The 27,819-nt window shown below is 44.7% G+C and overlaps 1 protein-coding gene across 1 annotated transcript; it reads right to left on the reverse strand.

The window, feature by feature from the left end:
• Positions 1 to 7,145: 7,145 nt before the first annotated feature.
• LOC311097444 (core histone macro-H2A.1-like) lies at positions 7,146 to 19,309 on the reverse strand (the record flags this gene model as incomplete). The annotated part of the gene is made up of 5 exons (XM_084137112.1): positions 7,146 to 7,289; positions 12,305 to 12,385; positions 15,869 to 16,060; positions 16,336 to 16,442; positions 19,156 to 19,309. 3 exons carry the CDS (start codon positions 19,307 to 19,309, stop codon positions 15,875 to 15,877), a joined length of 447 nt encoding a protein of 148 aa, XP_083993238.1. The 3' UTR covers positions 7,146 to 7,289; positions 12,305 to 12,385; positions 15,869 to 15,874.
• Between the last annotated feature and the right edge of the window lie 8,510 nt (positions 19,310 to 27,819).

The raw sequence follows: 27,819 nt of genomic DNA on the forward strand, positions 1-27,819 counted from the left end.
CGTAACTTCTGCATCCTTTAGCTTGGACTACAAAATTGCAGCGAGAAATAATAATGGCGGATTGCTGGAAGTGTTGGGCCGGAAGTCAATGTCCTTATTTGGCAGTTCCGCTGCAAATACTGTGACGTAATAGTTCAAAAAACGTCATAGATAACAGAAAAATCGGAACAGGTTGAAAAATATGACCAAAACAGAATATAAAGATATCAACGAAGCACCTGAAGAGAATAATTTCAACTTTTCTGTACTTCTAAACACTCCAAATATACAACTAAATGCATTTAAGGGCTAAAAAAGTGGATTTAGCATGATATGTCCCCTTTAAGGTTGAGATAATGATTCTGCTCAGCAAAATTGCAATTCCTGTTTTCTCCTTATTGTCTTTAATGGCTCTGGAGTCCCAGTTTCACTCAGAGCCACAGCCCAGACATTGAATCGTTGGGCTGATTGGATTAGCACATATGCGTTTGAATGGTTATACTGATTGGATTGAGATTGGCCAGACCCTCAGTCTAGGGTGTTACCTAAACCTGTTACATGCTTTGTTTGAATTTGTCTCCACCTTCAAAAGTCCCTCCTCCTAAAATGCCTATAAGATACCATGTAAAGTTCCCTTAGTTAGATAATGTTGGATTCCTGGATTCCCGCGAAGTCCTCAATAAAGAATAACTTTGTTTGAAAGTGATTCCAATGTCTCCTGGTCTTGCGTCGATGAAAGAAAACTTTCCAACAGTATGTAATTCCTTGATAATGTGATTTTGTTCTTGAGCAATAAAAAAAAAGAAAAAAAGACATTGATTGGTTTGTAAACGGACGTGCGTCTGACGTCAGCGTGTTGTCAATTCGACGGCTAACTTTGACAAGAATGAATGAACAGACACATATCGTTACCACTATACTTTTATTATTACGGCATTACTCCCTGCAGCACCAGCTATACTCGAGGCTAGTTCACATTCGCCAAATGAACGTCCTCGTTGTGCAAACATTTTATCGTCGCCGGCAGGACGCAGGACAAATATGTGTGTGTGTGTGTGTGTGTCAGCTGGAAGAAACGTGGTGGGCAGGACTGACAGATCTGCACATAGATATTCTTCGGTTGTTTAGGCTACGCGGGAACCACCGGAACTTCCTGTAAATGTTCTGTAAGTCCGAACCATACAGAAAATGCTTTCACACTAGAAATGAACCAAACCTTTGTTCAGTTTGATCCGGACCGAGACTACCCCTTTTTGTCTGACCAAATTTTGTCTGTTTGGTCTGGACCGTGGTCCGGTATGATATCGCTTGTTTCTGCTTCTTTTTCACATGTGTTTTGATCTGTTTAAAGCTGTTATTGATGTTTGCGGCACAATATTTGACCAGAATGATAAAATTGACGGTTATTTTCGTCAGTTACTGCTCATTAGATCAAGTATTCTGCCCGCTTTGAATCAGACACAGATATAAAGTAGTGTGTAAGATTACATTTATTTGAATGAAAGAATTATAGCATTTATTTGAATTAGTTGGAGAGAGAGAGAGAGAGAGAGAGAGAGAGAGGGGGAGGGAGAGCGAGAGAGAGAGAGAGAGAGAGAGAGAGAGAGAGAGATTTGTACCTGCGTCTGTTCAGCTTCTCTTCTCTCTGACACTGTGACGCTCCAAACAGGTCAAACTAAAGTTGTCCACTCGACTCTATACTCTGTAAGTCTTCTGAAGATGGGTGAAGCTTTAAGTGATGAATAGACCGACATTTACGCCATTATTCACTGAGAATCTTCCCCATACCGTCTCCATACCGGCGTGATGACTTCGATCTTCAACCAGATGGAACTGGATAATATTCTGATCGTTCCAGTCCAGTCTGACCTGTAATGCTGAATCATGATCACACTGTTGGTTCGTTGGCCAGAGGAGAACTGAGCGACTGAGTCTGGTTTCTCACAAGGTTTCTGTCACTGATGGAGTTCTGGCTCCTACCACTGTCGCCTTTTTCCACCTTTGTTGCCATTGGCTCAGCTTGCATAGTTGGGGACGTTAAATTTAACATTTAACCCTTAGGCTGCATTAGGGACATTTTTGTCCTTTTCATTTTTATTTCTTTGACCATTTTGGCTGTTTTAATGCCAATGGTATGTAATTTGGCAAAGTTGTGACTTTTTGCATAAATTTACAAATTTTGAAAAAATAAAATAAAATATGTATAACACACACGGTGTAGAACAAATAGCACCATTCAGTACCATAAGGGACAAAAATGTCCCATTGACACCCATTAAAACGTCGTTTAAAGCCGGGGCCGTCATTAATACATAAATCATGATTTATGTTGAAACATTCTTTCATTTTGAAGCAAAGGCATTATATTTGCATTATATAGTGTATTTTACCAGATGACGTCACTACATGTGTATTCCCTATAGGGGGAAATGCACGCTATTTTCCTGGTTTCCACTATAGGGGCACTTGACTGTGCATGAAGGATTTGAATGGTTCAAAGATCTAAAAATTATGTTTCCGAGTATGTGTGGATGTCTGAGAGCGATGTGTGTCTGCGTTGACAAAAATTGTGTGTGTGTGTGTGTGTGTGTAGGGCCGTAATGCATGGTGTTTAGGCGAGTGACAAAAATCACAATATCCTGAAAGTCATGTTTTACTCTCTCTCTCTCTGTGTGTGTGTGTGTGTGTGTGTGTGTGTGTGTGAGAGTGTGTGTGTGTGTGTGTGTGTGTTTGTGTGTGTGTGTGAGCGCGTGCGCGCGCACGAGAGAGAAAGCGCTTCTCACGGCATTGTTTTCTTTCGGTTTGATTCATGCGTAATTTACGCACAGACATGAACCTTTGACACGGCTTCGTTTTTTAGCAGTCTATGTTTCAAAGGTAACTAATAATTTCTCACATAGGACAACGTAGGCACAAGCACAGCCATGCAGCCAGTCCTTAGACATAACAACTTTCATCTTGCGGCAACACAAAGATCTATCTGCAAGGGATCCAAAACAAAGTCTACCTTTGTTTTGCAATAGTCTAAGTGAGAAATCGGTGTTTATACAAGTGCGGTTGATGCAAAAGTTATAAAGCTGTGCCTTTGGTGCGGCCATTTCACACTCGACAAGATGAGGAAAAGCTATACGCTCAGTGAAGCAGTGGACTACCTTAGCACAGCAGACACCGAGTCGGAGTCGGATGATAGCAGTGAAACAGAGAGCGCGTCAGAGGATGAGGTGGAGTTTCAGCTGACTTCGGATTCCACCTCCTCATCGGACTCAACTCCGAGTGAGGATGACACACAGGAGTCAGCCAGTCCTATGTGGACATCCAAAAGTGGACTCAACTGGTCACGCACTAACGCCGAGACGCTCCGCTACGTGCCAGCCAAAATACCTACAACCGGACCGACGCATTACGCAACAGCGCGCATCGTAGACCCTAGATCTGCTTTCAAACTACTGTTCACGGATGATATGGTACAATTACTTGTGGAGAGAACAAATGTCCAGGGGAAACGATCCGAGACCGATTGGATTGATGTCGATGCAACCGATGTTGAGGCTTACCTCGGGGTCCTAATACTAGCGGGAGTATACAAGTCCAAAAACGAGTCCACCCGGAGCCTGTGGGATGACCACACCGGCCGGCCCATCTTCAGGGCAACCATGCCCCACCGCACCTTCCAGAAATTGAGTTCAAATGTAAGATTTGACGACAAGCTGACCCGACCTGGACGTTACCGGGATGACAAGCTGGCCGCGTTCAGTCCAATATGGGAAAAGTGGCTTCCCCGCCTCCCTCTTCTCTTCAACCCCGGAGTGGATGTGTGTGTAGACGAGCAGCTAGTCGGGTTCAAAGGCCGCTGCAGTTTCCGACAATATATGCCCAGCAAACCGGCAAGATATGGGATTAAAATCTGGGTCACAAGTGATGTTTCCACATCGTACGCATGGAAAATGCAGATTTATTCCGGGAAAACCCCCGGATGCGCTCCCGAGGTAAAACAGGGACAGAGGGTTGTGCGGGACATGACCGAAGGTCTGGAGGGTCACACAATCACCACAGACAATTTCTTCACCTCTTATGCGCTGGCAGAGGAGCTACTAAAGAAGAAAAATGCACTGGTTGGAACGATCCGGAGGAACAAACCCGAACTTCCTCCACACCTCCTCCAAACCAAAGCGCGAGCACCCAGATCCTCCGCGTTTGCGTTCACGAAGACCACAACGGCCGTGTCATATGTTCCGAAACGGGGGAGAAATGTGCTTTTGCTGAGCACCAAGCACCGCGAGCCCGCGGTGAGTGGAGAGGAGCACCAGAAGCCTGTGATTATAATGGATTACAACCGGTGCAAAGGAGCTGTTGACAACCTGGATAAGGTATGTGCTATTTGCAACAGTAACTCACACATTTATTTTATATACACATCTTTATGTGATTTTTCTCAAATATAGGCATATTTAGTACGTTTACCATGATGTTTTTTTCTTTTGCATTTTTCCCCCACTTAGAATAGATAGAAAAATTAGATACATGTTATTAATTTTTCCTTGATCTTTTTTTATTTTGCAGGCTGTTGGTGCATACAGCTGCAAGAGGAGGACAAATCGGTCGCTCTTCTACAATTTAATAGACGTCTCTACTTTCAACGCCTTTGTCCTGTGGGTGGCCGTTGACCCTTCCTGGAACCAAAGGAAAAGCTACAAAGGAGGCTGTTCCTGGAGGAGCTGGGGAAGATGCTGGTTTATTCCCAGATGGAAAGGAGAGAGCGCCTCCCCCGCACACCTGCCGCTGCAGCCATGGTGCAATCAAAGCGGAGATCCGAATTTGCAGAGGCAAGTGGATCGGCAGACACAGATGACAAGCGAAGGAGGCGATGCACTTTCTGCCCTGCTAAAAAAGGAAAAATCACCACCACCTGTTCAAAATGTGGCATTTACATATGCAAGAAGCATATGTTGCAATTCTGCAGCTCCTGCAAATGAGTTAAACAATGCTTTTTCTTTTGCTTTGAAGTTTTTGATATGTAAATAAAAGTTCATGTTCATGGTGATCTTGTAGTTTTGCTTTCTTTCTAGAGATTTTGATGTGTAGGGAGACAGACACAGGTTATAGTCACCTAGTAGAAATCAGGAGAATGTTTGCAATACTGCATGATGTTTGTGATATGTCAGATGTATGAAAATTGGTACCAACTGGTTGAATACAGTAAAAAGTAAATATTTTACCCCAAGGCTTGGTGATGACAGGGTATTTGAATAAAAATTATGATTTTAGAATATTATGACAATGGGTTCAAAAATGGATATTTTAATGGGTTTCAATGGGGACAATTTTGTCCTTAATGCACTGAATTGGGTTTTTTATTTTAATCTGACGTAGCACAAAAAATAAAAATGCACCAATTTTTTTTTTGCTGCTAATCTTTTACATATTCAAGACTGTGATAATCCATAGCCAAGGTTTTCAATTTGCATTTACTATATGGAAAATAATTAGATTTTTGTGTTTTTTCCTCTTATAAAATTGAGGGTACCGTCACCAAAACTGGAATTTAAAGGGTTAAAATCCTGAAATTGAATAAATATGTGGTATGTATGATGAGGACTGATGCTGGTTAAAATATTGAACTCAGTCAAAGTGGAAAAAAATAATAATATATAATAGTTTTATGGCAGTGTTTAGAGTGGACATTTTTGTCCCTTAACGCACTGAATGGGGTTTTTTAATTTAATCTGATGTAGCACAAAAAATAAAAATGCACCAAAAATTTTTTTGCTGCTAATCTTTTACATATTCAAGACTGTGATAATCCAAAGCCAAGGTTTTCAATTTGCATTTACTATATGGAAAATAATTACATTTTTGTGTTTTTTCCTCTTATAAAAATTGAGGGTACCGTCACCAAAACTGGAATTTAAAGGGTTAAAATCCTGAAATTAAATAAATATGTGGTATGTATGATGAGGACTGATGCTGGTTAAAATATTGAACTCAGTCAAAGTGGAAAAAAATAATAATATATAATAGTTTTATGGCAGTGTTTAGAGTGGACATTTTTGTCCCTTAACGCACTCAACGGTGTCAAATATATAATGCAGCCCAAGGGTTAATTTAACATTCAACAATAATATTGATCTCCTGCATTGACAGATTATATGAGAACTGAACTGAGCTGGACGATGACATCACGGTTTACTCCAGAGCGGCGATATATACATATATAACTGAACTAAATTAATAACTTTTTTACAACAAAATGAACCATCACTGAACTTACTTAAGCTGGACTGTGACAAACTTTGTTGCATTATTTTCCTGTTATCTCTGTAAAGCTGCTTTGAAACACTCTCTGTTGTCAAAAGCGCTATATAAATAAATGTGAGTTGACTTGTGAATGTTTTAAAAACCAATGATATTTGCCAGACCTGCTGTGACGCACCTCGAGGAGCTTTATTTGAGTTTATGCGAGTGTGTTTCAGGAAAAGAAGTTTCGTCTTCTGTATTTCCTCATCAGAAAAACATCATATGGGTTTGGAAGGAGATGCGTGTGAGTAAATGATGACAGAACCGTGAACATGCTTCTTCTGATCCCTTACCCAGCAAACGTTCTCTCAATGTTATGAACGAATGTTCTTCCAGTAGAACATTCGTTCAGAGCTATCTGGTGTCTAATAATGTTCTCAAAACATCAGCACAAAAATATGATTTTTTTCTTGAACATTTTAGTTGGACTAAATAAAAAAAAGATATATATTTTTAAAAACTTTATGTTCAGAAAACATTCAGAAATACGTTTTCAATAAAACATGATTATTAATATTATAAAGTTGGGTTAGAAATTAAACTGAATGTTTGTTTGGGCACAAGAATCAGTGAAGACATGGGAAAACAAGTATATGAAAAAAAGAGAATTCAAAGTTTGACACAAAAAGCAAGATGACAGAACTCACAATATTAACATGAAATAATTGCCACAGCAATCCAAATAGAAAGTAAAGCATTACCCAAATGTACTCAACCACAGCCATGAAACTCCAGCACTAGATCCATTAACTCAGGCCAGATCCAAGCATGAACACAGTGTGCCGTTTCAGACACCTTCTGCATTCATTGTCACTGAGCAAATACTGTTATGAGAAAGTGCTTTTGTTTATTAGCATGTGTGTGCGGTCAGTGTCAGAGCTGTGGTTTCGACTGGATCTGCTACGGGAGACAACGGCTCCTTTACCTACTTCACCACCCATGTAGAAGGTGGAGTTGGTCGGGTGAACAACGGCTTCACTTTCGATGGTGGCAATGTCAGCTTGCACAACTTGCAGCTAAAACAACAGGCAAACAAATATAGTGAGAGACAAATGCTGTGGACAATGTGGTGAAACCATGACGAGGAGACAAAAACTGCTCGGAATATAGAAGAGAATAGTAGAGGGAGACACTGCCATCTATTGAGAAGCTGGATGGAGGCGAGCACCACACACACACACACACACACACACACACACACACACACACACACACACACACACACACACAGGACTGATGGAAAGGCTGACCGAATCCTGACACATCTGACACGTGGCTCGATCTACAGTGTTTGAATGAACATGAGTCTCCATGGCAGCTTGACTAACAGCTCACCTAAGTCATCTGTAAGGTCAGAGGTCAGCATTGGTCGGGTTGAAGGCAGCCAGGTTAGTGATCTGACAGTGAATGAGATTGAGATGTAGAGAGATCATGCAGCAGGGTTGAAGAGTAAAGCAGAAGTTAACAACAGCCGGCCGTACTCCACATACTGAGCTCAGGAAAACTAAACCTCAGTGCAGATCGCAGGAGAGAGGCATGGAAGAAAACACTTGAAGGATGAGGACACGGTTTTCTCCAGAGCCGCTTTTAGCTGATTCAACTTTGTTTCATAATTGATGAATTGATCTGAATAATAACTCTATTATCTTCAGTAGAGCTGCTGTACAGCTGAACTGAACTTGTTTCAAACTTGATGAACTTTACACTTATTGACCTGAACTGAATTATGACTAGTTTTTTTAAACTGCTTTATGGAAGAATTTGTCTTGTGTTTAATGAAGTTTGCATAATTGATTCTGTTATTTTCCTGTTTATCACTGTAAAGCTGCTTTGAAATAATCTGCACTGTATAAGGCACTGTAGAAATAAAGCGGACTGGACTTGAATGTGTTTTGCTGAACCATCAGAAGGAATCTTTTTTTTTCATGTTTTTTTCCTGATAATTTGGAGGTTTACAAATCTGCCTAAATTAAAGTTACCAAAACATGTCTGAATACTTTTCTTTGTGTGATTTCTTTCTTAGAAACATACAAAAACATACAATTTAACATTTGTGGAATTAAAGTAGTGTATATATGTTAATATAATTGTCACTCCCGAACCTCAACAGGCTTGTCTGTGATTGGCTACAGTTCTCTGTAATGCTGCTGTAAATAGAAACCTTTGACACTCTTCACTAATGCACACAGGAGCACATCACAAAGTGCCCCGTGGATCTTCAGACAGGGGAATCTGGGCAAGCCTTGGAAGATGAGATACCAAGAAAACCTCAACTAGTTCTTCATCTCATCTGTTTAAAACAACAGCCATTAACCAATTAGCTGTACAGTTTATAAATCACAAGACATGACAAATACACAATACAAAACAAAACCTCCAAAAGGGTTAAATACCTGAAAAAGGAAGCATGATTTTAGCTTACATTTAAAATCAATAGTTGTTGGTGTGATTCTAATAAAAATAGGAAAACTGTTCCACAGTTTCAGGGGTGCAACAGCAAAAGCACGATCGCGTCGAGTCTTTAGTTTAGATCTGGGAACAGGCCAGCTAGAGATTTAACATTTACATTTATGCATTTGGCAGATGCTTTTATCCAAAGCGACTTACATTGCATTTCAAGGTACACATTTAAATTCTTATCAGTTCTTACTTTCCCTGGGAATCGAACCCATGACCTTGGCGTTGCAAGCGCCAAAGCTCTACTGTTTGAGCTACAGGAAAGCCCATTTAAAAACAAAGAGTAAAACTTCAATCCTGTCCTATACAGGGAGCCAATGAAGAGAGAGGAAAATCTGCGCCATGTGTTCTCGTTTACCTGTACCTGAACCAACTGCAACCTTACCACTGAAGAATGGTTCATACATATATACAGAGAATTACAGTAATCTACTCCATTGGAAATAAATACATGAATAACCTTCTCAAGCTCCTTTGCCAGACTTAATTTTCAAAAAAACCCAAAAACAATAAACTCAGTTTTAGATTCAATTATAAGCTTAAATTTTTTTAAAAACATCCACACTTTTAGATCCTCTAGACAGGCCAATAGAGATTTGACTGCATTTCCCTGATTCTTCTTCAATAGTAAATAAATCTGGGTATCATCAGCATAACAATGAAAGGATATCCCATGCTTCTAAAGTACACTACCTAACGGAAGCATACACAAGGAAAACAGTACAGGAGCCAATATAGATCCCTGGGGAACGCCACTGTCAAAATGGGCTGAATCAACGCAGATGAGAACTCGCAAACAGCGAAATTTAGAAACCAGTTATCACGTATAGATATGAAACAGCTTTTCAACCACACAGTATCGTTGTTTCTGTGTTACAAATATTCTTATTATCACAGTACTGCGATAAAAGTTTATAGTTCAGATATAATCACTGATGTCTACGGAAGCAATTCAAATAGAGAAAATCACCTTTTGAAAGTAATTTGGCGCTTTAAATAACGATTATATCAATTACATCGTTACACCAGTAGGTGGCGACACGTGACTGTTAAAAATGTATTTGTCATTGAATCATTCATGCAAATGAAAAATTTTCTTTAAAAACATAATTCAGATTAAACATTTTAAATAGACTGCAGCAATTAGCAATTTTCTCAGAACCTTTAGTAAATTATATAATTTTGCTTAGTTGTCTGTTCAGAATCCTGGGAGAATTGTAATCCCCGTTTGAAAAAATTTTGATTATCATTTTATCCAGAATCATGCAGCTCTAGAATCAGTATCCATTTATTGATGCATTTTAATTTCAAATACAGTTTCTGAATGATATTTAAACATAAAAGTACCTGTGTTAAGTACTGTCGTATTTTGATGGAAACTTATTTTTTACTGTTAGTAATGTGAGGCAAAAGAAATTAGAATGTCATTTTAACACAACTTTTGCTCACATATGTGAAGGCTTCTATTGGATCATTGAAGGTAGATTACTTTATGGAGAGTTTATGACCCACTAGCTGCGTTCTGCCTTAAGATCAAATGGTGCAACCGAATAGTTACAAACTAGCTAGCTACCTCGCTGGAATCCTTCCCGACTGTGGCCTTACCATTCCCTCTTTTCTTTCTTTTTCTAGATTTCTCTTTCGCAATACAAATAGCAATGGGAGAAGATTTTGTAAATGTACACTTTCTCGACAGGCCTGGGGTAGCTGGTGAAGGAAGAGATCACTAGAGCCGGGAAAGAGAGATCACTCCGGAACAATGTGTCGAATCCATGGGGAGAACCAGCAGAAACCGTTCCTGATGATGATTCAACCCTCGCCACTGTCGCCGGTGGGTCCTCTGAGGAAGGGCAGAAGGAACGCGGTCTTTCCAATTCAGGCTTCAGTAATTACCAAGGTTCGAAACAGTATGACACTGAAACTTAAAATTCTGAGTTTACTGCTAGATGGCGTTATCTGGAGAACACATGAATGAAAGTCTGATGGTTTTAACTGATCTTGGGTCAGTTTCATAATGTAGGTGTAACGTGAATGCTGCGTTTAGTAGTTTTTGGTTCTCCCCTGTGACCTAGCTTTGCTACTGTGTCTAATTAGTCATTATGTTCACCTGTTCTGTCAATCATCTGGTTAGTTCTCCTGATTATTTAAACCCTGTGTTCTCCCTCATTCTCCGTCCGTTCTCATCAATGTTTGTGTTGATGTCAGTGCTGTTTCTCCTGAATATCTCCTGCATGTTCTCATTAAAGGTTATTCTGTGTATTCATCGTCTTCGTGAGCTTTGATACCACGTTACGTGACAGTAGGTTATTTTTTCATTCAGTTTATGAAAATTAATGCTAAAGCGTGTAGATTTAATAGATCACACTTTCATGAAAAAATGTGAAATTGGTATGCTTGAGTTTCGACTAGCATGTGCCACCAGCGTGGTGTGTAGAGCGCTTTGAAACAGTGAATCCTTTTACGAAGCAATTGGTGAAACTGATTCAGAGCTTCATTTCTCCTATCACTAGTAGACATAGACAGGCGCTACATAAAATTAGTAAATACTATTATTATTGGGTCAGAAAGCAGAGAGGGGCTCTTCACATTGTGAGGGTCATTTGAGAGGGTGTGGTGGTTACAGGGTTGTATGACAATTGTAATTTTGTACAAGTACAGTCAGTTAACAGAATTGGACAGTAATGAGTGCACTATTTATTGAAAGTGCCATTTGTCACCCCCTACTTTCCTGACTCCCTGCACTACACTGTCCTATAAATATAAAGGCAAATAGTCCATCTCCCTAAACAGGGTCTGATAACAGCAACATCTACTCATTAACATTTAAAATCACTTCATTGTGATAATGTGAAAAGAATGTTTAAATTGCGAGTATAAGACTTCTTTATATATATGATAGATGCATAACAGCTGTAACTGAAGTAAAATAGGATCCCGTTACAGTATGAGGATTATGTTTCTATGATAACGTCTAACGAGGCCTGAGCAGCTCTGGAGTGAAAATGCATGTGCAATAGGCAGGAATCAGCATCTCATATAGTGTGTGTAAAATGCAGCGTTTCAGCTTTCTGGAGTATTCATGCATTCATGCGAACCAATCTGTAGCCTGTAGGGGTGTGAATAGATTCAAGATTCAGGATTGATTTAATTAATTATTGTTTTGATTCTGTTTTTTTTTTTTAAATGTATATGAATGCATTTAAAATTAGAATTTTAATGCGAACGTCAAAACAAATGACTCATTTCAATTCACATTTCAAGATTGATGTATACGAGGAAACAAGAGAATCATTGCACCCCTAATAGCTAGAGATGTTTCAGCTAGATGGATTTGGGTTTTAGCAGCTAGTCTCAGCAGAACAACAGGAGGAGAAAAGCAAATAATTTAGAGGAAAAGAGCATCTGAACAGTTCCTATAGCAGTCAGTCACTGTCCTGTGGAGTTCAGCTCTAACCCCAGTTAAACACTCCTGGACCAGCTAATCAAGGCTAACTAGGCCAACTAGAAGCTGGAGCTGAACTCTGAGTCTGGACAGCACTGTACTACAGTAAGAGTTTAATAAAGGCTGTTGTACCTTCTGTCCGAGGAATCAACTTTTGGAAGAGAGGACGGTGAATCCATCAGCCGGTCCGCCGTCCGCATCAGCCGCCCGTCTCTGTCACAACAACAGCAAACTGTTGCTAGATTTACAGCATCAGACTGAACTGCATTAAAGGATTAGCTCACTGCAGAATTAACATTTCCTGATAATTTACGATTGGCCATTTTCTAAAACAAATAAAAATGTATATGCTTTTTAACCACAAATGCTCGTGTTGGAAAGGTCACGCGTGATATATGGCGCTTTTCCACTGCATGGTTCGGTACGGCTCGGTTCGGTACGGCTCACTTATGGCGCATTTCCACTGCATGGTACGGTACAGTACGGCTCGCTTCAGCTCGCTTTAAATGGTACCACCTCTGTTGAGGTTCCAAGCGTACCGTACCGATACTAAAATGTGACGTGAAAACACTGCAGATCACTGATTGGTCAGACAGAATCATCTCTACCAGCGTCATTGTATTTACGACACGAGACACTAAACCCGCTAGATTTAAATAGCCAGTAGACAACAGCCAACGCTGTAGCACCTGTTTTAAAAGTATTTGCTTCAAAAAAAAAAAAAAAGAGTATAAACTTCCAAAAAAGAAATGGCTGAATCAGTGGACGAGGTGCACATTCCTCTCGTTGGTTGCCGAGGAGCGGATGGGGAAACACGGAATGAAAAATTCGCATTTAATATGATGATGTCATGGCAGTAGAGACGGCAACTATAACGATCAGTCCCACCCACTTTGAAGCGGTACTAACTGCAGTGGAAAAGCAACCGAATTAAAGCGAGCTGAACCGTGCCGTACTGAGTCGAGTCGTACCACGCAGTGGAAAAGCGAAGCGAGCCGAACCGTTCCGCGCCGAGTCGAACCGTACCGAGCCGTACCATGCAGTGGAAAAGCGCCATTAGGTGGAACTACTGATCCAGTGTTTACAAACCGAACGAGCAAAGACTAAGGAGCTGTTAACATGACACCTTTTTCAACTAGAAACGTAAAACGTTTTGGCTGCTCATTTACACGACAACAACGTTTTGGGCACCTATAAATTAGGGGTGTTCCCGACTATGGATTTTCATAGTCGAATCAGAATCGTCAAGTCTTGCCTATAGTCGACTAATAGTCGAATCGTGTGTATGGGGGCGGGGCTTTAAGATTTCAAAACTGCTATGTACAGAAAATCACACAAAGATATAGAAGAAAATGTATTTACATTTGGCATCAATAAAACTAAGAAATAACATAAATAACTCCAGAAAGGCCACACTGCAGACAGGATTTACATTTCACATGCAAATCAAATTAAATCGGCTAAATTACAGCTGTGCGAGCAGGCTCTAAGTACAGCACAACATCGATGCACCGAAAAAATAAACAATTAATTTACTAAGTTAAATTAGAACAGAATATACCTTTCTAATAAATAAAAATACAAAACGAAATAAATCAGAATCAAGTCACAAGATGAGGAGCAAATGTGTGCAAAATGCCTAAAGTGCAGGGGAACATATTCAAAACACAAGCCACAAATAGTTAGATTAGATAACCCTGACAGATCAATAAATGAAAATAAAAATAAAGAAATTATTAAAATAACGAGAGTCAGAATTTTCAACTTTGAATTTTTAACTGCAGAAACAACAATAAATGCTAAACTGGAGAGGCAGTCTTTTTAGCTAAAAATGTTCACAGCATCCAAAAATCAAATTAGAACCGGCTGAAAAGTTTTGAAATCACTTCTACCCTACCTGATCGAGAGAACAAATCCAGTCTTTCACTCTGTCTGTGTCCGTTGGAGTCTTTTGTGCGCGCGGATAAAATACATTCTAAAACGCGTTTTTCAGGTTCGAAAACGCGAGGCGCAGCAGGCGCATAAACAGCGCGCAGAACGCTCGCTGCTCTCACTGCAAAAAAACGCGTCAGGTGTGATCGGCCCCTAAAAAGTGCATTTTAAGCGTTTTAAAAGCTTTTTTCACGTTAAGCATTTTAGAATGTCCTGTGGAAAACCAATTGTTAACGTTGGCCGGCAGAAGTGCGATCATGGTTTTCCTGATGCTAAATCCAGCCTTGGAGAATATCCTTCACCTTTCTGATGGTGTACATCCACACTTTAGATTTTCTTATGCCAGACATTGTTAAAGATTTAAATATCCTTGCCGCCAAGACGCTCCTCTGTCGGTCACGTATTGAAAGTGAAACTTAAATCTGTCACGGGGTGTTTTGATTTATTCACGCACGTTAAAAAAATATTTATTAAAAGCTTCTCTCTTTGCACATTTTTATATACAGCATTATAATAGGCTGAATATTAAAGTACTGACAGAAAACCGGTAGTTCTATGTGAAATCAGACACTGAGCGCCCTCATATAGCCAAAGTGGCATGATCCTCGTTTCATAACACCTCTGCGAAGATTCGACCATGAGATCGGTAGTCGAATCAGGCTCCTCCAATCGAAGCATCGAATCTTCGAGGGTCACCCCTACTATAAATGCAAACTTTTGAAAACGGGTTTCAAAGTTCAAGTTTTTAAAATGGTTTTCATGTAAACAACAGAAACGCGAATCTCTGAAGATGATGACATCATGTACATGCGTATTGCATGTTCAGTCTATAGCGTTTCATCGTCATCTAATGGCCTGGCAGCAAAGGTTTTTAGTCGTTTTCACGAATACGTGTGAATGGGGATCGTTTTAAACAATGGTGTTGTCTGTACGTGGAAAACTCAAAGGAAAAACTTCTTTGTTTTAAGCATATCGTTGTCATGTAAACGTACCCGTAGTCAAACTCCATTTAAAAAAAGCTAGTAAGTTGGAGAAAATGAGATGGAGTTTTTCGCTCTACTCTTCCCTTTTTGAACCGGAACACCCGTGAGCTTTCAACGTGATTACGTAATGTGTGGCGCATCACAGCTACTTTTTTTTATTTTTTAAATGGCGGATGGTTTGTCTAGATAAGACTCTTATTCCTCGGCTGGATCGTGTCGAGACTTTGAAGCTGCACTGAAACTGCAAATTGGACCTTCAACCCATTGGACCTGTTGAAGTCACTATATGGAGAAACATCCTGGAATGTTTTCCTCAAAAACCTTAATTTCTTTTCAACTGAAGAAAGAAAAACATGAACATCTTGGATGATGTGGGGGAGAATAAATTATCAGGACATTTTTATTCTGGAGTGAACTACTCCTTTAAAGCAGCCAATAATAAGATAACTGGAGAGTCGTCTGACGTCTTTGATACTGAATGGCTTCGCTAATGCTGACTGTGGATATTAAACACAGCTTTTGCACCAGGTACACGAGTTAATGATGAAAGTGCACATCGGGTTATAATGCTCTTCATTTGATCATCATCGGCTGGCATGATCACTAGAAAGTGCACACAAACATTCCTTTTACACACGTTCAGTTTCCAGCCAAACTGGATCTGTATCGAGCCTAAGGAGGCACGTCTGCATGGACATGAATGACAGTGCTGATTTCGCCTGCTTAAACTAGTTAGTGGGTGTTTAGTGAATAGAAGGATTGGCCAGTGTTCAGTGAGTACCTTTACTCATGTGGACTTTTTGGTGGCCAGTTTCTTGACAACTGCTTTTTTGGCGGTCTTGGTCTTGTTCTCAGTTGGCGGAGGAGTGATGACGGCCTCCAGCTTTCCTTTGGAGCCCCTCTTCTTGGAGAGCAGCTCTGGGTGGATGTTGGGTAAGACTCCGCCGGCAGCGACAGTCACACCCTTCGGCAGCTGCACAGACACATCCAAAAACACATCCCAGGGATCAACATGGAGGACTTTATTCCACTGGCCCGTCGGGAAAGTGGTCACAATGGTACTTACCTTGCCAGTGCCAATAATTAAATAAATCAGTTATTGTTTTCTCAGTTCACATTATATTACAGCATATGTTTTACCATGGAGTGTGAAACAGGCTTGTGTTTTTGCATGTTTGTCGTTGTCTGATCTGACCATTCAAGTGCCACAGCGACCAAAAGAAGCCGTCTAGAATAGATGTGATATACCTGATGAAGCTCCTCGTCGTTGGCGATGGCCAGTAAGATGTGTCTGGGCGTCACACGGCTCTTCTTGTTGTCTCTGGCTGCATTTCCCGCCAGCTCAAGGATTTCAGCTGAAAGAACGACGCAGAAAGAGCTTCACTGTGGGAAATACTCTGGCATTGTATTTCCCACAATGCACTTTGATCCACAAGACCCAGAACATTCTGTTCAAGCCAGTGTTTGAAATAATAATTGCTCACATGAAGCCAGCGGGAAGTAGGACAGCTACTTTGTGTTCATTTATATTTCCTGTCGCTGTTCAGGCTCTTTAACTGTACATGACAGTGTAAACAAACAATACCCCTTTTATTTAAAGGCTTAATTCATGTCCCGTAGACCGGTCCATTACTCGTGAGCAGTATCAATAATATCAGAAATGTGATGTGCAGTCAAATGTCCCGGTGTGTGTATGCATTTTAAACGAGTGTTCTCACCGATACACCTACTGTGCTTCGTGGAGTTTTGGCGTGTTTTATACACTCAATATTGTTTCTTATTCATATGTGGTGAACCTAAAACATCTTCCCACACCCCTGTGTAAAGCGTACTCGGTTACCTAATGTAACCTCGGTTCTCTCTAGAAGAGGGAACGAGTATTGCGTAAGTAGCTTACGCTTCGGGAAAGTTCTCTTTCTTCGAGATCTGAAGCCAAAAAATTATCCTTAATTTTGCATTTATTGTCAATGCAGTGCAGCAGCAGGCAGACCAAAGCAAGCTGTATAAGCGTGCTCATTGGCTGCCCGGCGGCAACTGCTTAAGCCTACCAGTGAGCCCGGCGTGACGCCCGGCTTCGCGCCCTCCACACCCTTCTAACCGTCAAGAAGGGTGTGGCCAGTGTGTATATATTGCGGGCTCACAGGCTGAACTCTGGTTTTCATAGTCTGAAGCGCAAAAGCTCGTGGCGCGTCACGGCAGGTTACGCAATACTCGTTCCCTCTTCTAGAGAGAACCGAGGTTACATTAGGTAACCGAGTACGTTCTCTTACGAGAGGTTCTCTCGTATTGCGTAAGTAGCTTACGCTTCGGGAACCCATTGTCAACGCCGTGCGCGCCGAGCATCCAACACATGAATCCCAGGGAGACCGGGGAAAAACATAGCGTTGAAACAGGTGGCCGGTGGGGCCAACACCTGTACCAAGCACTTCACTTCACATAAATGATAGAGCAGCATAGCCGGTCTGTATACATCAGTGGAAATGGTGTGGCCGGCAGCGCGGGCCCACACAGTGCATAAACACGTATAGGGAAAGGGAATAGAACAGAAACACTGGTCTATTTGTGGAAAAGAGTCCTTCCCCTGGTGCCAACCAGAAAATTAACCAGTATGTGGACATAGTCTGCACTTATACTGATAATAGTGTAGCCTGCAGGGCGGGAACTTCCAGGTTATAAAACCTCACGAATGTAGCCCGCCGCCATACAAATATCGTGAATAGAAATTCCGCTGGACCAGGCCCACGAAGAGGCCATGCTTCTAGTGGAGTGGGCTCTGACACCCAAAGGACACTGCAGGTGTTTGGAGGCATAAGCTGCTGCAATCGCGTCCACTATCCACCTGGACAGGCTCTGTTTCGAGGCGGCGAGACCCTTGGTGCGTCCGCCAAAAGAAACAAAGAGCTGCTCGGACTGCCTGAAAGCGGCGGAACGCGTGATATAAACTCTCAGCGCCCTAACAGGGCATAGGAGGTTATCACTGTCCCCGTTATCGGATATTGGCAGAGCCGAGAGGGAGATGATTTGTGCCCTAAAGGGGGTACCAATCGCTTTGGGAATATACCCGTGTCTCGGTCTGAGAATGACTTTAGAGTCATTCGGTCCGAACTCAAGACATGCAGGGCTAATAGATAGCGCGTGCAGGTCCCCCACGCGTTTTACTGACGACAGAGCTATCAGAAAAACGGTTTTGAGCGAAAGGTACTTAGGATCCACAGATTCAAGCGGTTCAAAAGGAAAAGCCTTCAGGGCCTCCAGGACCAAGGACAGATCCCAAATAGGAACCGAGGGGGGCCGCGGGGGATTCATCCGCCTGGCTCCTCTGAGGAAACGGATAATAAGCTCATTACTTCCGATTGCCCGGCTGCGCGTCGTCTCAGCGAACGCTGCAATAGCCGCCACATACACTTTGAGCGTGGAAGGGGACCTGCCCTTTTCCAACAGCTCCTGTAGGAAGGAGAGCACTTGCGGAACCCCACATGTGCGTGGATCAAAGCTCTTAGTAGCGCACCATTTAGAGAACACAGACCATTTAGACGCATAGAGCAGTCTCGTGGAGGGAGCTCTAGACTGCGTGATCATGTTCACGACCCCTTCTGGCAGGTCAACGGGTATCCGTTGATTACCCATGCATGCAGAGACCATCGCTCCGGATGGGGATGCCAGATTGACCCACCGGCTTGAGAGAGGAGATCCTTTCTCACCGGGATCGGCCATGGGGGTGAGTGCGACAGCCTCACCAGCTCTGGGTACCAAATCTGGTTCTCCCAGCGCGGGGCTATAAGGAGCACTGGGTGCTGTGTTTCCCTGATCCTTGTTAAAACCTGAGGTAACAGGGAGATCGGGGGAAAAGCGTACAGCGGGAGGCTGGGCCAGGTCTGGGACAGCGCGTCCTCGCTTTTCGAGAAAAATATCGGGCAGTGAGCGTTGTCTTTCGACGCAAAGAGGTCGACTTCCGCCCTGCCGAATAGGCGCCAGAGGAGCTGGACTGTCTGAGGATGCAGGGACCAATCTCCCGGGGGAATGATGTTCGGTGCTGGCTCCTTAGGAGGAGACCACTCGAGGCCTAACTGTTCAACAGCCCGGGTAAGGAGGCGCAGAAGCTCCGCGTCCTCGCCCGCTCGAGAACGGCCAGAATCCTGGACTGTAGAGGAGGCGGTGGACCAGTCCTCGCTGTCAGACGCCAGGATGGAGCAGCTGTCAGCGGCGCATTCGTCAGACTCATCCGCCTCGTCCCCTGAAACGGCGGCGGCGCGGGCGAGGTAAAAACGATAAAAACGCCTCGCGCTCTTTTGAGAAGAGAAAGTGCGTGTCGCAGGGCGAACACACACACAGCAGAGAAAAAGGATATGTCACCGGATAGCGTAGCAGGCACGGATGGCTGAAGGCGGCGAAGGCGGCCGGCTTCCTCAGGCGCTGTCCTAAGCTTGCTGGTCGCTGGTTTCGACGGCGGCGGCTTCTCAAGATCCAGCGATGCGAAGAGCTTCGCTGAAGACAAGAAAATCAGAGTTCAGCCTGTGAGCTCGCAATATATACACACTGGCCACACCCTTCTTAACGGTTAGAACGGTGTGGAGGGTGCGATGCGCCCTCATTGTGTGTGACGTCACGCCGGGCTCACTGGTAGGCTTAAGCAGTTGCCGCCGGGCAGCCAATGAGCACACTTACACAGCTTGCTTTGGTCTGCCTGCTGCTGCACTGCGTTGACAATAAATGCAAAATTAAGGATAATTTTTTGGCTTCAGATCTCGAAGAAAAAGAACTTTCCCGAAGCGTAAGCTACTTACGCAATACTAGAAAACCTCTCGTAAGAGAACAATCATTTTCTATATCACAAAAACATTCTGGAAATACTAAAAACATCATCTCCCACTGTCAAATATGATCTAAAAACATTTCTTTTAAAGGGGACCTATTATGCCCCATTTTACAAGATGTAATATATCTCAGTGTCCCCAGAATGTGCGTGTTAAGTTTTAGCTTAAAATACCTCACAGATCAGTTATTATACCATGTTGTGAATGCCAATTTTTGAGTGGAAGGAAAAATGTTTCTGCTGTTTTTGTAGTGTATCTTTAAATGCAAATGAGCTGCTGCTCCACCCCCTTTCCAGAAGAGGGCGGAGCCTGTACAGCTCGTACCTCGGATACTCAGCCGAAAACTAAAACATCTGTTTGGTTTTGATTATAATCTCACGCACAAGTGACATTGCAGTTCTTCATCATCATGAAAGTTTATTATCTGCATGCGTTTTAAAGCCATCTCAGTCTAAACTTCTGATATATGGTTTTCTGAGCGCACACACCCGAATCATGTGCACATAAAGCTGGCTGTCAGTAGGGCTGAAACGATTAGTCGACATTAAAAGACTGTCGACAAAATATCTTTGTTGTTGAGTAGTCGTTTGATCTCACGTGACCCAATGTAAGGCCTGCAATATCGCGATTTGACCGCTACGGCGCTGTAGCGCTAGAGTGTAATGCAGCCATTACAAATGCTATTGCGATAGAAGAAAACATTAAACAAAAAAACATTAAACAAGAAAACAACAAAAATTAAAGCTGCAAGCAGCATTTATCGGGGTTCAAGCAATTAAGGCCTTTAAGCACATAAGCATTTAAGACATTAAGTTTTATTTAGCAAGCTTTTAACCACTGAAATAATAGATGGAAAACTCCATTTACAGCCAAAACAGGCAATTTACCATAGGATATATATGGTTTTCAAAGCTTTTTAACAGTTATAGCGCCACCTATGGTCCGATCTACATGAAATTTCGCATGCTTGTTTAGATTGTTATGGCACATATGCCCACCAATTTTCGTGAAGTTCTGAGTTTTTGTTTAGGATTTATAGGCTTTTGAGTGCATTTTGCCACACCCATTTTCTTTATGACCCAATATACCCATGCGAAAAATGCAAAAGTTCAACTTTTTTTTGATAATTATTGATCTACAGAGTCCAGAGAATTGTCCTAGACTGGTTTGGTTCCGATCTGGTGAAAAACCTAGGACTAGTTTGCAAAAGTAGGTTTTTAACGTGTTCACGAATATTTAATGAACGGTTTGATTGATAGCAATGGTTCTTGAGGCAAAGTTGTTCAGCATGAGCAGATCTATCAAATGATATGCATTTTGTGACGATAAGTGTAACACCACGTGATTACAGAGCCATAAAAATCGTTAGCGCCAACCAGTGGCCGATTTCTTTCAAAATTCTTACAGACCTCTAGGGCCATGAGTCGAACATGCCCATCGAGTTTCGTTCCGATCGGCCTCCGTTAACCTTGTCTAATAGGTGCTCAAACTTCATTGGCCGACAGCGGCCATGTTTTTTGAGATACGCCAATGTCCTCATAGACATACATGGGGCCGTGGACCAAGACACTGCATACCAATTTTCAAGTCAATTGGACTAATGGTCAGGTGGTTATAGCCTGTTTTATGTTTTTTTCATGTTATAGTGCCACCATCTGGCCAATCGTCGCGATTTTTTTACTGTGACCTCAAATTGACCTCTCACACATGTGTACCGAGTTTGGTGAAGATGCCTCATTGCGTTAAGGAGTTATAGCCATTTTAGTAAAACTGGCTCCGCCTCCTTCGAACGTTTTGGCGCCCCTTAGTGACCGTTAATCGAAATTTAAACTTTTTTTCAATAATTATTGATATTCGGACCCCTGTGAACATTTCTGCACTGGTTTGGTTCCGATCGGGCGAAAAACCAGGGACTAGTTCGCAAAAGTAGGTTTTGGACAAAATCCGACATAGCAGAACATTTTCCCTGCCTACATCCAAATCGGAGATAGCCATTTTGTCCGCCTCGAGCCAAGGATTCCAACGATATAAGACACTTGATCCTGGGACAAACGGTCTAAGAGTTATGAGCGATTTTGAACTTTTGGTTGCTGTAGCGCCACCTATGGGCCAATCGGGGTCATACTCTGATAGGTTGTCCCCAAATTGAGGCCTACCATCTGGCCAGGTTTCAAGTCTCTAGGCCTTACGGTTTGTCCTGCACGATGCGTTTTACAAATCCTTACAATTACAATAGGGTTTCAGCATTTCATGCTTGAACCCCTAATAAGAATGAAGGCTTTTTGCCAGTTATAGCGCCACCTATGGTCCGATCTCCATGAAACTCTGCATGCTTCCTCACCATGTTCTGACACATATGCTCATCAATTTTTGTGAAGTTCTGAGTTTTCCTTTGGGATTTATAGGCTTTTGAGTGTATTTTGCCACGCCCCTTTTCTAAATGACCCTGTTACAGCCACCCAAATGGCAAAGTTAAACTTTTTTTTGATAATTATTGATCTAGAGAGTCCAGAGAATTGTCCTAGACTGGTTTGGTTCCGATCGAGCGAAAAACCAGGGACTAGTTCGCAAAAGTAGGTTTTGGACAAAATCCGACATAGCAGAACATTTTCCCTGCCTACATCCAAATCGGAGATAGCCATTTTGTCCGCCTCGAGCCAAGGATTCCAACGATATAAGACACTTGATCCTGGGACAAACGGTCTAAGAGTTATGAGCGATTTTGAACTTTTGGTTGCTGTAGCGCCACCTATGGGCCAATCGGGGTCATACTCTGATAGGTTGTCCCCAAATTGAGGCCTACCATCTGGCCAGGTTTCAAGTCTCTAGGCCTTACGGTTTGTCCTGCACGATGCGTTTTACAAATCCTTACAATTACAATAGGGTTTCAGCATTTCATGCTTGAACCCCTAATAAGAATGAAGGCTTTTTGCCAGTTATAGCGCCACCTATGGTCCGATCTCCATGAAACTCTGCATGCTTCCTCACCATGTTCTGACACATATGCTCATCAATTTTTGTGAAGTTCTGAGTTTTCCTTTGGGATTTATAGGCTTTTGAGTGTATTTTGCCACGCCCCTTTTCTAAATGACCCTGTTACAGCCACCCAAATGGCAAAGTTCAACTTTTTTTTGATAATTATTGATCTAGAGAGTCCAGAGAATTGTCCTAGACTGGTTTGGTTCCGATCGAGCGAAAAACCAGGGACTAGTTCGCAAAAGTAGGTTTTGGACAAAATCCGACATAGCAGAACATTTTCCCTGCCTACATCCAAATCGGAGATAGCCATTTTGTCCGCCTCGAGCCAAGGATTCCAACGATATAAGACACTTGATCCTGGGACAAACGGTCTAAGAGTTATGAGCGATTTTGAACTTTTGGTTGCTGTAGCGCCACCTATGGGCAAATCGAGGTCATACTCTGATAGGTTGTCCCCAAATTGAGGCCTACCATCTGGCCAGGTTTCAAGTCTCTAGGCCTTACGGTTTGTCCTGCGCGATGCGTTTTACAAATCCTTACAATTACAATAGGGTTTCAGCATTTCATGCTTGAACCCCTAATAAAAATCAGCACAATTACAATAGGGTTTCAGCACTTCGTGCTTGAACCCCTAATTAAAGCTGCAAGCTGCATTTATCGGGGTTCAAGCAGTTAAGGCCTTTAAGCACATAAGCATTTAAGACATTAAGTTTTATTTAGCAAGCTTTTAACCACTGAAATAATAGATGGAAAACTCCATTTACAGCCAAAACAGGCAATTTACCATAGGATATATATGGTTTTCAAAGCTTTTTAACAGTTATAGCGCCACCTATGGTCCGATCTACATGAAATTTCGCATGCTTGTTTAGATTGTTATGGCACATATGCCCACCAATTTTCGTGAAGTTCTGAGTTTTAGTTTAGGATTTATAGGCTTTTGAGTGCATTTTGCCATGCCCATTTTCTATATGACCCAATTATACCCATGCGAAAAATGCTAAAGTTCAACTTTTTTTTGATAATTATTGATCTAGAGAGTCCATAGAATTGTCCTAGATTGGTTTGGTTCTGATTGGGCGAAAAACTTAGGACTAGTTCGCAAAAGTAGGGTTTTAACATAATTGCGAATATTTAATGAACGGTTTGATTGACAGCAATGGTTCTTGAGGCAAAGTTGTTCAGCATGAGCACATCTATCAAATGATATGCATTTTGTGACAATAAGTGTAACACCACGTGATTACAGAGCCTTAAAACTCGTTAGCGCCAACTAGTGGCCGATTTCTTTCAAAATTCTTACAGACCTCTAGGGGCTTGAGCCGAACATGCCCACCGAGTTTCGTTCCGATCGGACTTCGTTAACCTTGTTTAATAGGTGCTCAAAACTCATTGGCCAATGGCAGCCATGTTTTTCGAGATACGCCAATATCCTTTTAGACATACATGGCCCCTTGGGCCAAGACACTGCATACCAAATTTCAAGTAATTCGGAAAAACTGTCAGGTGTCTATATGTTTTTTTGTTTTATAGCGCCACCATGTGGCCCTACGGTTCTCCCCCCACGCCCGGAGTATGGAGCTCCAACTCGGCTTACTTGGTCAACTCGGCTTACCCGGTCAAAGCTGGACAGGAAGTGACCGTATCTCGGCAACCGAGCCGAGTTGGGGCTCCATACACCAGGGCTGGGGGGGCCCTAGGGTACTCCCCCCCACGCTCAGAGTATGGAGCCCCAACTCGGCTCGTTTTTTCCGAGTTACGCCCGGTCAAAGCTGGAACGGAAGTGGCCGTATCTCGGGACCGGAAGGGCCCCGGAGCTCGGGGCGGCGGGAGGAGTAGGGTGCCCTCGGGGCCCCCAGCACCCGCCGTCTCGAGCCGCTGGGACCTTCCGTTCCCAAGATAGGCCCAGTTATGCGCCAGGGACTTTTGGACAAAACGGCCCGTATCTCGGGAAGGGGAGGTCTCAGCGTCTCGCCCTTTCGGGTTTCGGTGGGGTCCCTGGGGTAGCTCTCGGACCCCGCCTCCCCGAGCCCCTGGGACCTTTCCTTCCGACGCGCGCGGTCCTGTCGGGCCCTGGAGCTCGGGGGTGGGCTCCTTGGAAGGGGCCCGCCGAGACCCTACTCTAACCCGAGTTTGGCGTCGAGAGGACCCACCTTCCCCGAGTTACGGTCGTTCAAAGTCAGGGCCCCTTCTCTGCTCCCAAGTTCAAAACCTGCAGTGGGTCGGGACCTCCAGGGCCCCAGGGGCTCTGGTGGCACGCCGAGGAAGGTTCACCGTTCTGAGATATAACCGTTAGAAGTCGAGGGCCCCTTTCTGCTCTGAAAATCCCTCCGAGTCCAAAAGCTGCAGTGGGTCGCCACTTCCGGGGCCCCAGAGGCTCTGGTGGCACGCCGGGGAAGGCTCACCAGTCGCGGGCACGGCCAGACCGCCCCCGCGGTCCTGGAAGTCCCGCTGGAGACGGGGGTGTCCGCCACGCTCACTGAACGAATGGGAGTTTTTGGTTTTTCGCGAATATCTCGAAAAGTACCCGGCGAAAAAATCTCAAACTCGGGTCGATCGTAGGTCTCGAGGGGACCTATCCAACGGGCCCACCCCAGTCCCCGGGGCCCGGGGTCGGGGAGCTATGGCCGGTCAAAGGCGCGGCTTTTTCGGCTCATATCTCGGGAACCCCTCGTTCAATCTTCCCCAGACCACCACTCGATCGTAGGGCTGCACGAGGCCTTTCGAACGAGCCCACCCACGAGCTGAAATTCACCAGGGCCCCAGAGATGTAACCGTTCAAAGTCAGGGGTCCCCGCGAGCCGCGGTCCGGCAGGGGGCATCCCCGGGGCCCACCACTCTCCCCTTCGAGCAAGGGCCCCCCTGGGACCTCCTCACCCAAATTTGAGCTCTCTGGGCCTTTGCGTTGCCGAGATACGAGCGATTTTCTCCTGCGGCCGTGACGTCATCGGCGGCCGCCATTTTGGAGCGAGCCCGGTGGTTTTCGGCTCGGGAAGGGGCCCCTGAGGCTCGGGAAGGGGAGGTCCCAGCGTCTCGCCCTTTCGGGTGTCGGTGGGGTCCCTGGGGTAGCTCTCGGACCCCGCCTCCCCGAGCCCCTGGGACCTTTCCTTCCGACGCGCGCGGTCCTGTCGGGCCCCGTTTCTCCGGGACCCGGGGGCCCCAGAGCTCGGGGGTGGGCTCCTTGGAAGGGGCCCGCCCCAGAGCTCGGGGGTGGGCTCCTTGGAAGGGGCCCACCGAGACCCTACTCTGACCCGAGTTTGGCGTCGATAGGACCCACCTTCCCCAAGTTACGGCCGTTCAAAGTCCGGGCTCCTTCTCTGCTCCCAAGTCCAAAACCTACAGTGGGTCAGGACCTCCAGGGCCCCAGGGGCTCTGGTGGCACGCCAAGGAAGGTTCACCGTTCTGGGGGCATGGTCAGATGGACCCCCGCCGCAATCGGCGGGACTAACCGGGACTCTCTTAAGGTAGCGGCTGAGCAGAGAACTGAGTGAAAGAAGGAAATTTCGCGAATACCTCAAAAAGTACTTGGCTAAAATATCCCAAACTCAGGTCGGTCATAGGTCTCGGGGGGGCCTATCCAACGGGCCCACCCCCGTCCCCGAGGGCCCCCGGGTCGGGAGCTACGGCCGGTCAAAGGCGCAGCTTTTTCGGCTCATATCTCGGGAACCCCTGGCTCAACCACCACTCGATCGTAGGGCTGGATGAGGCCTTTCGAATGAGCCCACCCACGAGCTGAAATTCGCCAGGGCCCCAGAGATATAACCGTCTGAAGTCGGGGGCCCCTTTTCTGCTCTGAGAATCCCTCCAAGTCCAAAAGCTGCAGTGGGTCGCCACTTCCGGGGCCCCAGAGGCTCTGGTGGCACGCCGGGGAAGGCTCACCATTCGTGGGCACGGCCAGACTGCCCCCGCGGTCCTGGAAGTCCCGCTGGAGACGGGGGTGTCCGCCACGCTCACTGAACGAATGGGGGTTTTTGGTTTTTTGCGAATATCTCGAAAAGTACCCAGCAAAAAAATCTCAAACTCGGGTCGATCGTAAGTCTCGAGGGGACCTATCCAACGGGCCCACCCCCGTCCCCGAGGGCCCCGGGGTCGGGGAGCTACGGGCGGTCAAAGGTGCGGCTTTTACGGCTCATATCTCGGGAACCCCCTCGCTCAATCTTCCCCAGACCACCAGTCGATCGTAAGGCTGCACAAGGCCTTTCGAACGAGCCCACCCACGAGCTGAAACTCGCCAGGGCCCCGGAGATGTAACCGTTCAAAGTCGGGGGTCCCCGCGAGCCGTGGTCCGGCAGGGGGCGTCCCCGGGGCCCACCACTCTCCCCTTCGAGCAAAGGCCCCCCTGGGACCTCCTCACCCGAATTTGAGCTCTCTGGGCCTTCGCGTTGCCGAGATACAAGCGATACCAAGCCCAGCCAGGGCCCACTCTGGCTGGGGGCGAAATCCAGAGCGAGCTGGGCGCCCGGAGCTCTGGAAGTCCTGGACGGAGAGGGCCTCCGGGTCCAGTCCAAGCCCAGCCAGGGCCCACTCTGGCTGGGGAGGGCGGTCGCAAAAGGCCCGTGGATGGATCACTGGGAATCTTGAGCACCAGGACACCTTCAAGGCAGTGACCCTAGCCCAGGGAGGGTGCACTCTGGCTGGGGAGAGTGAGTTCAATCTCCACCGTTGTGGTGGAGCTGTGGATTTTGAAAAATATGACAAAGTCCATAAACGTGAGGTGGGTTCAGAGCTCCATGCCCTCAGACCTCCCTGGCCAGCCCAGGGAGGGTGCCTCCGTCCCGGGCACAGACAGGTCGGTGGTCCTACCACCTGGAGCTCCGTCTGGAGCTAAGTCGGTCCTGAAACGGACCTTCGGGCCTGTATGGAGGAGGGGAGTGCGATGGAGGCGCACCAGACCGTGGTGAGCCCCCCACTCAGAGTCGCTCTGGGTGGGTATAAACTC

This window comes from Abramis brama, assembly GCF_963993115.1.
Source record: "Abramis brama genome assembly, chromosome: 15".
Taxonomy (NCBI): Eukaryota; Metazoa; Chordata; class Actinopteri; order Cypriniformes; family Leuciscidae; genus Abramis; species Abramis brama.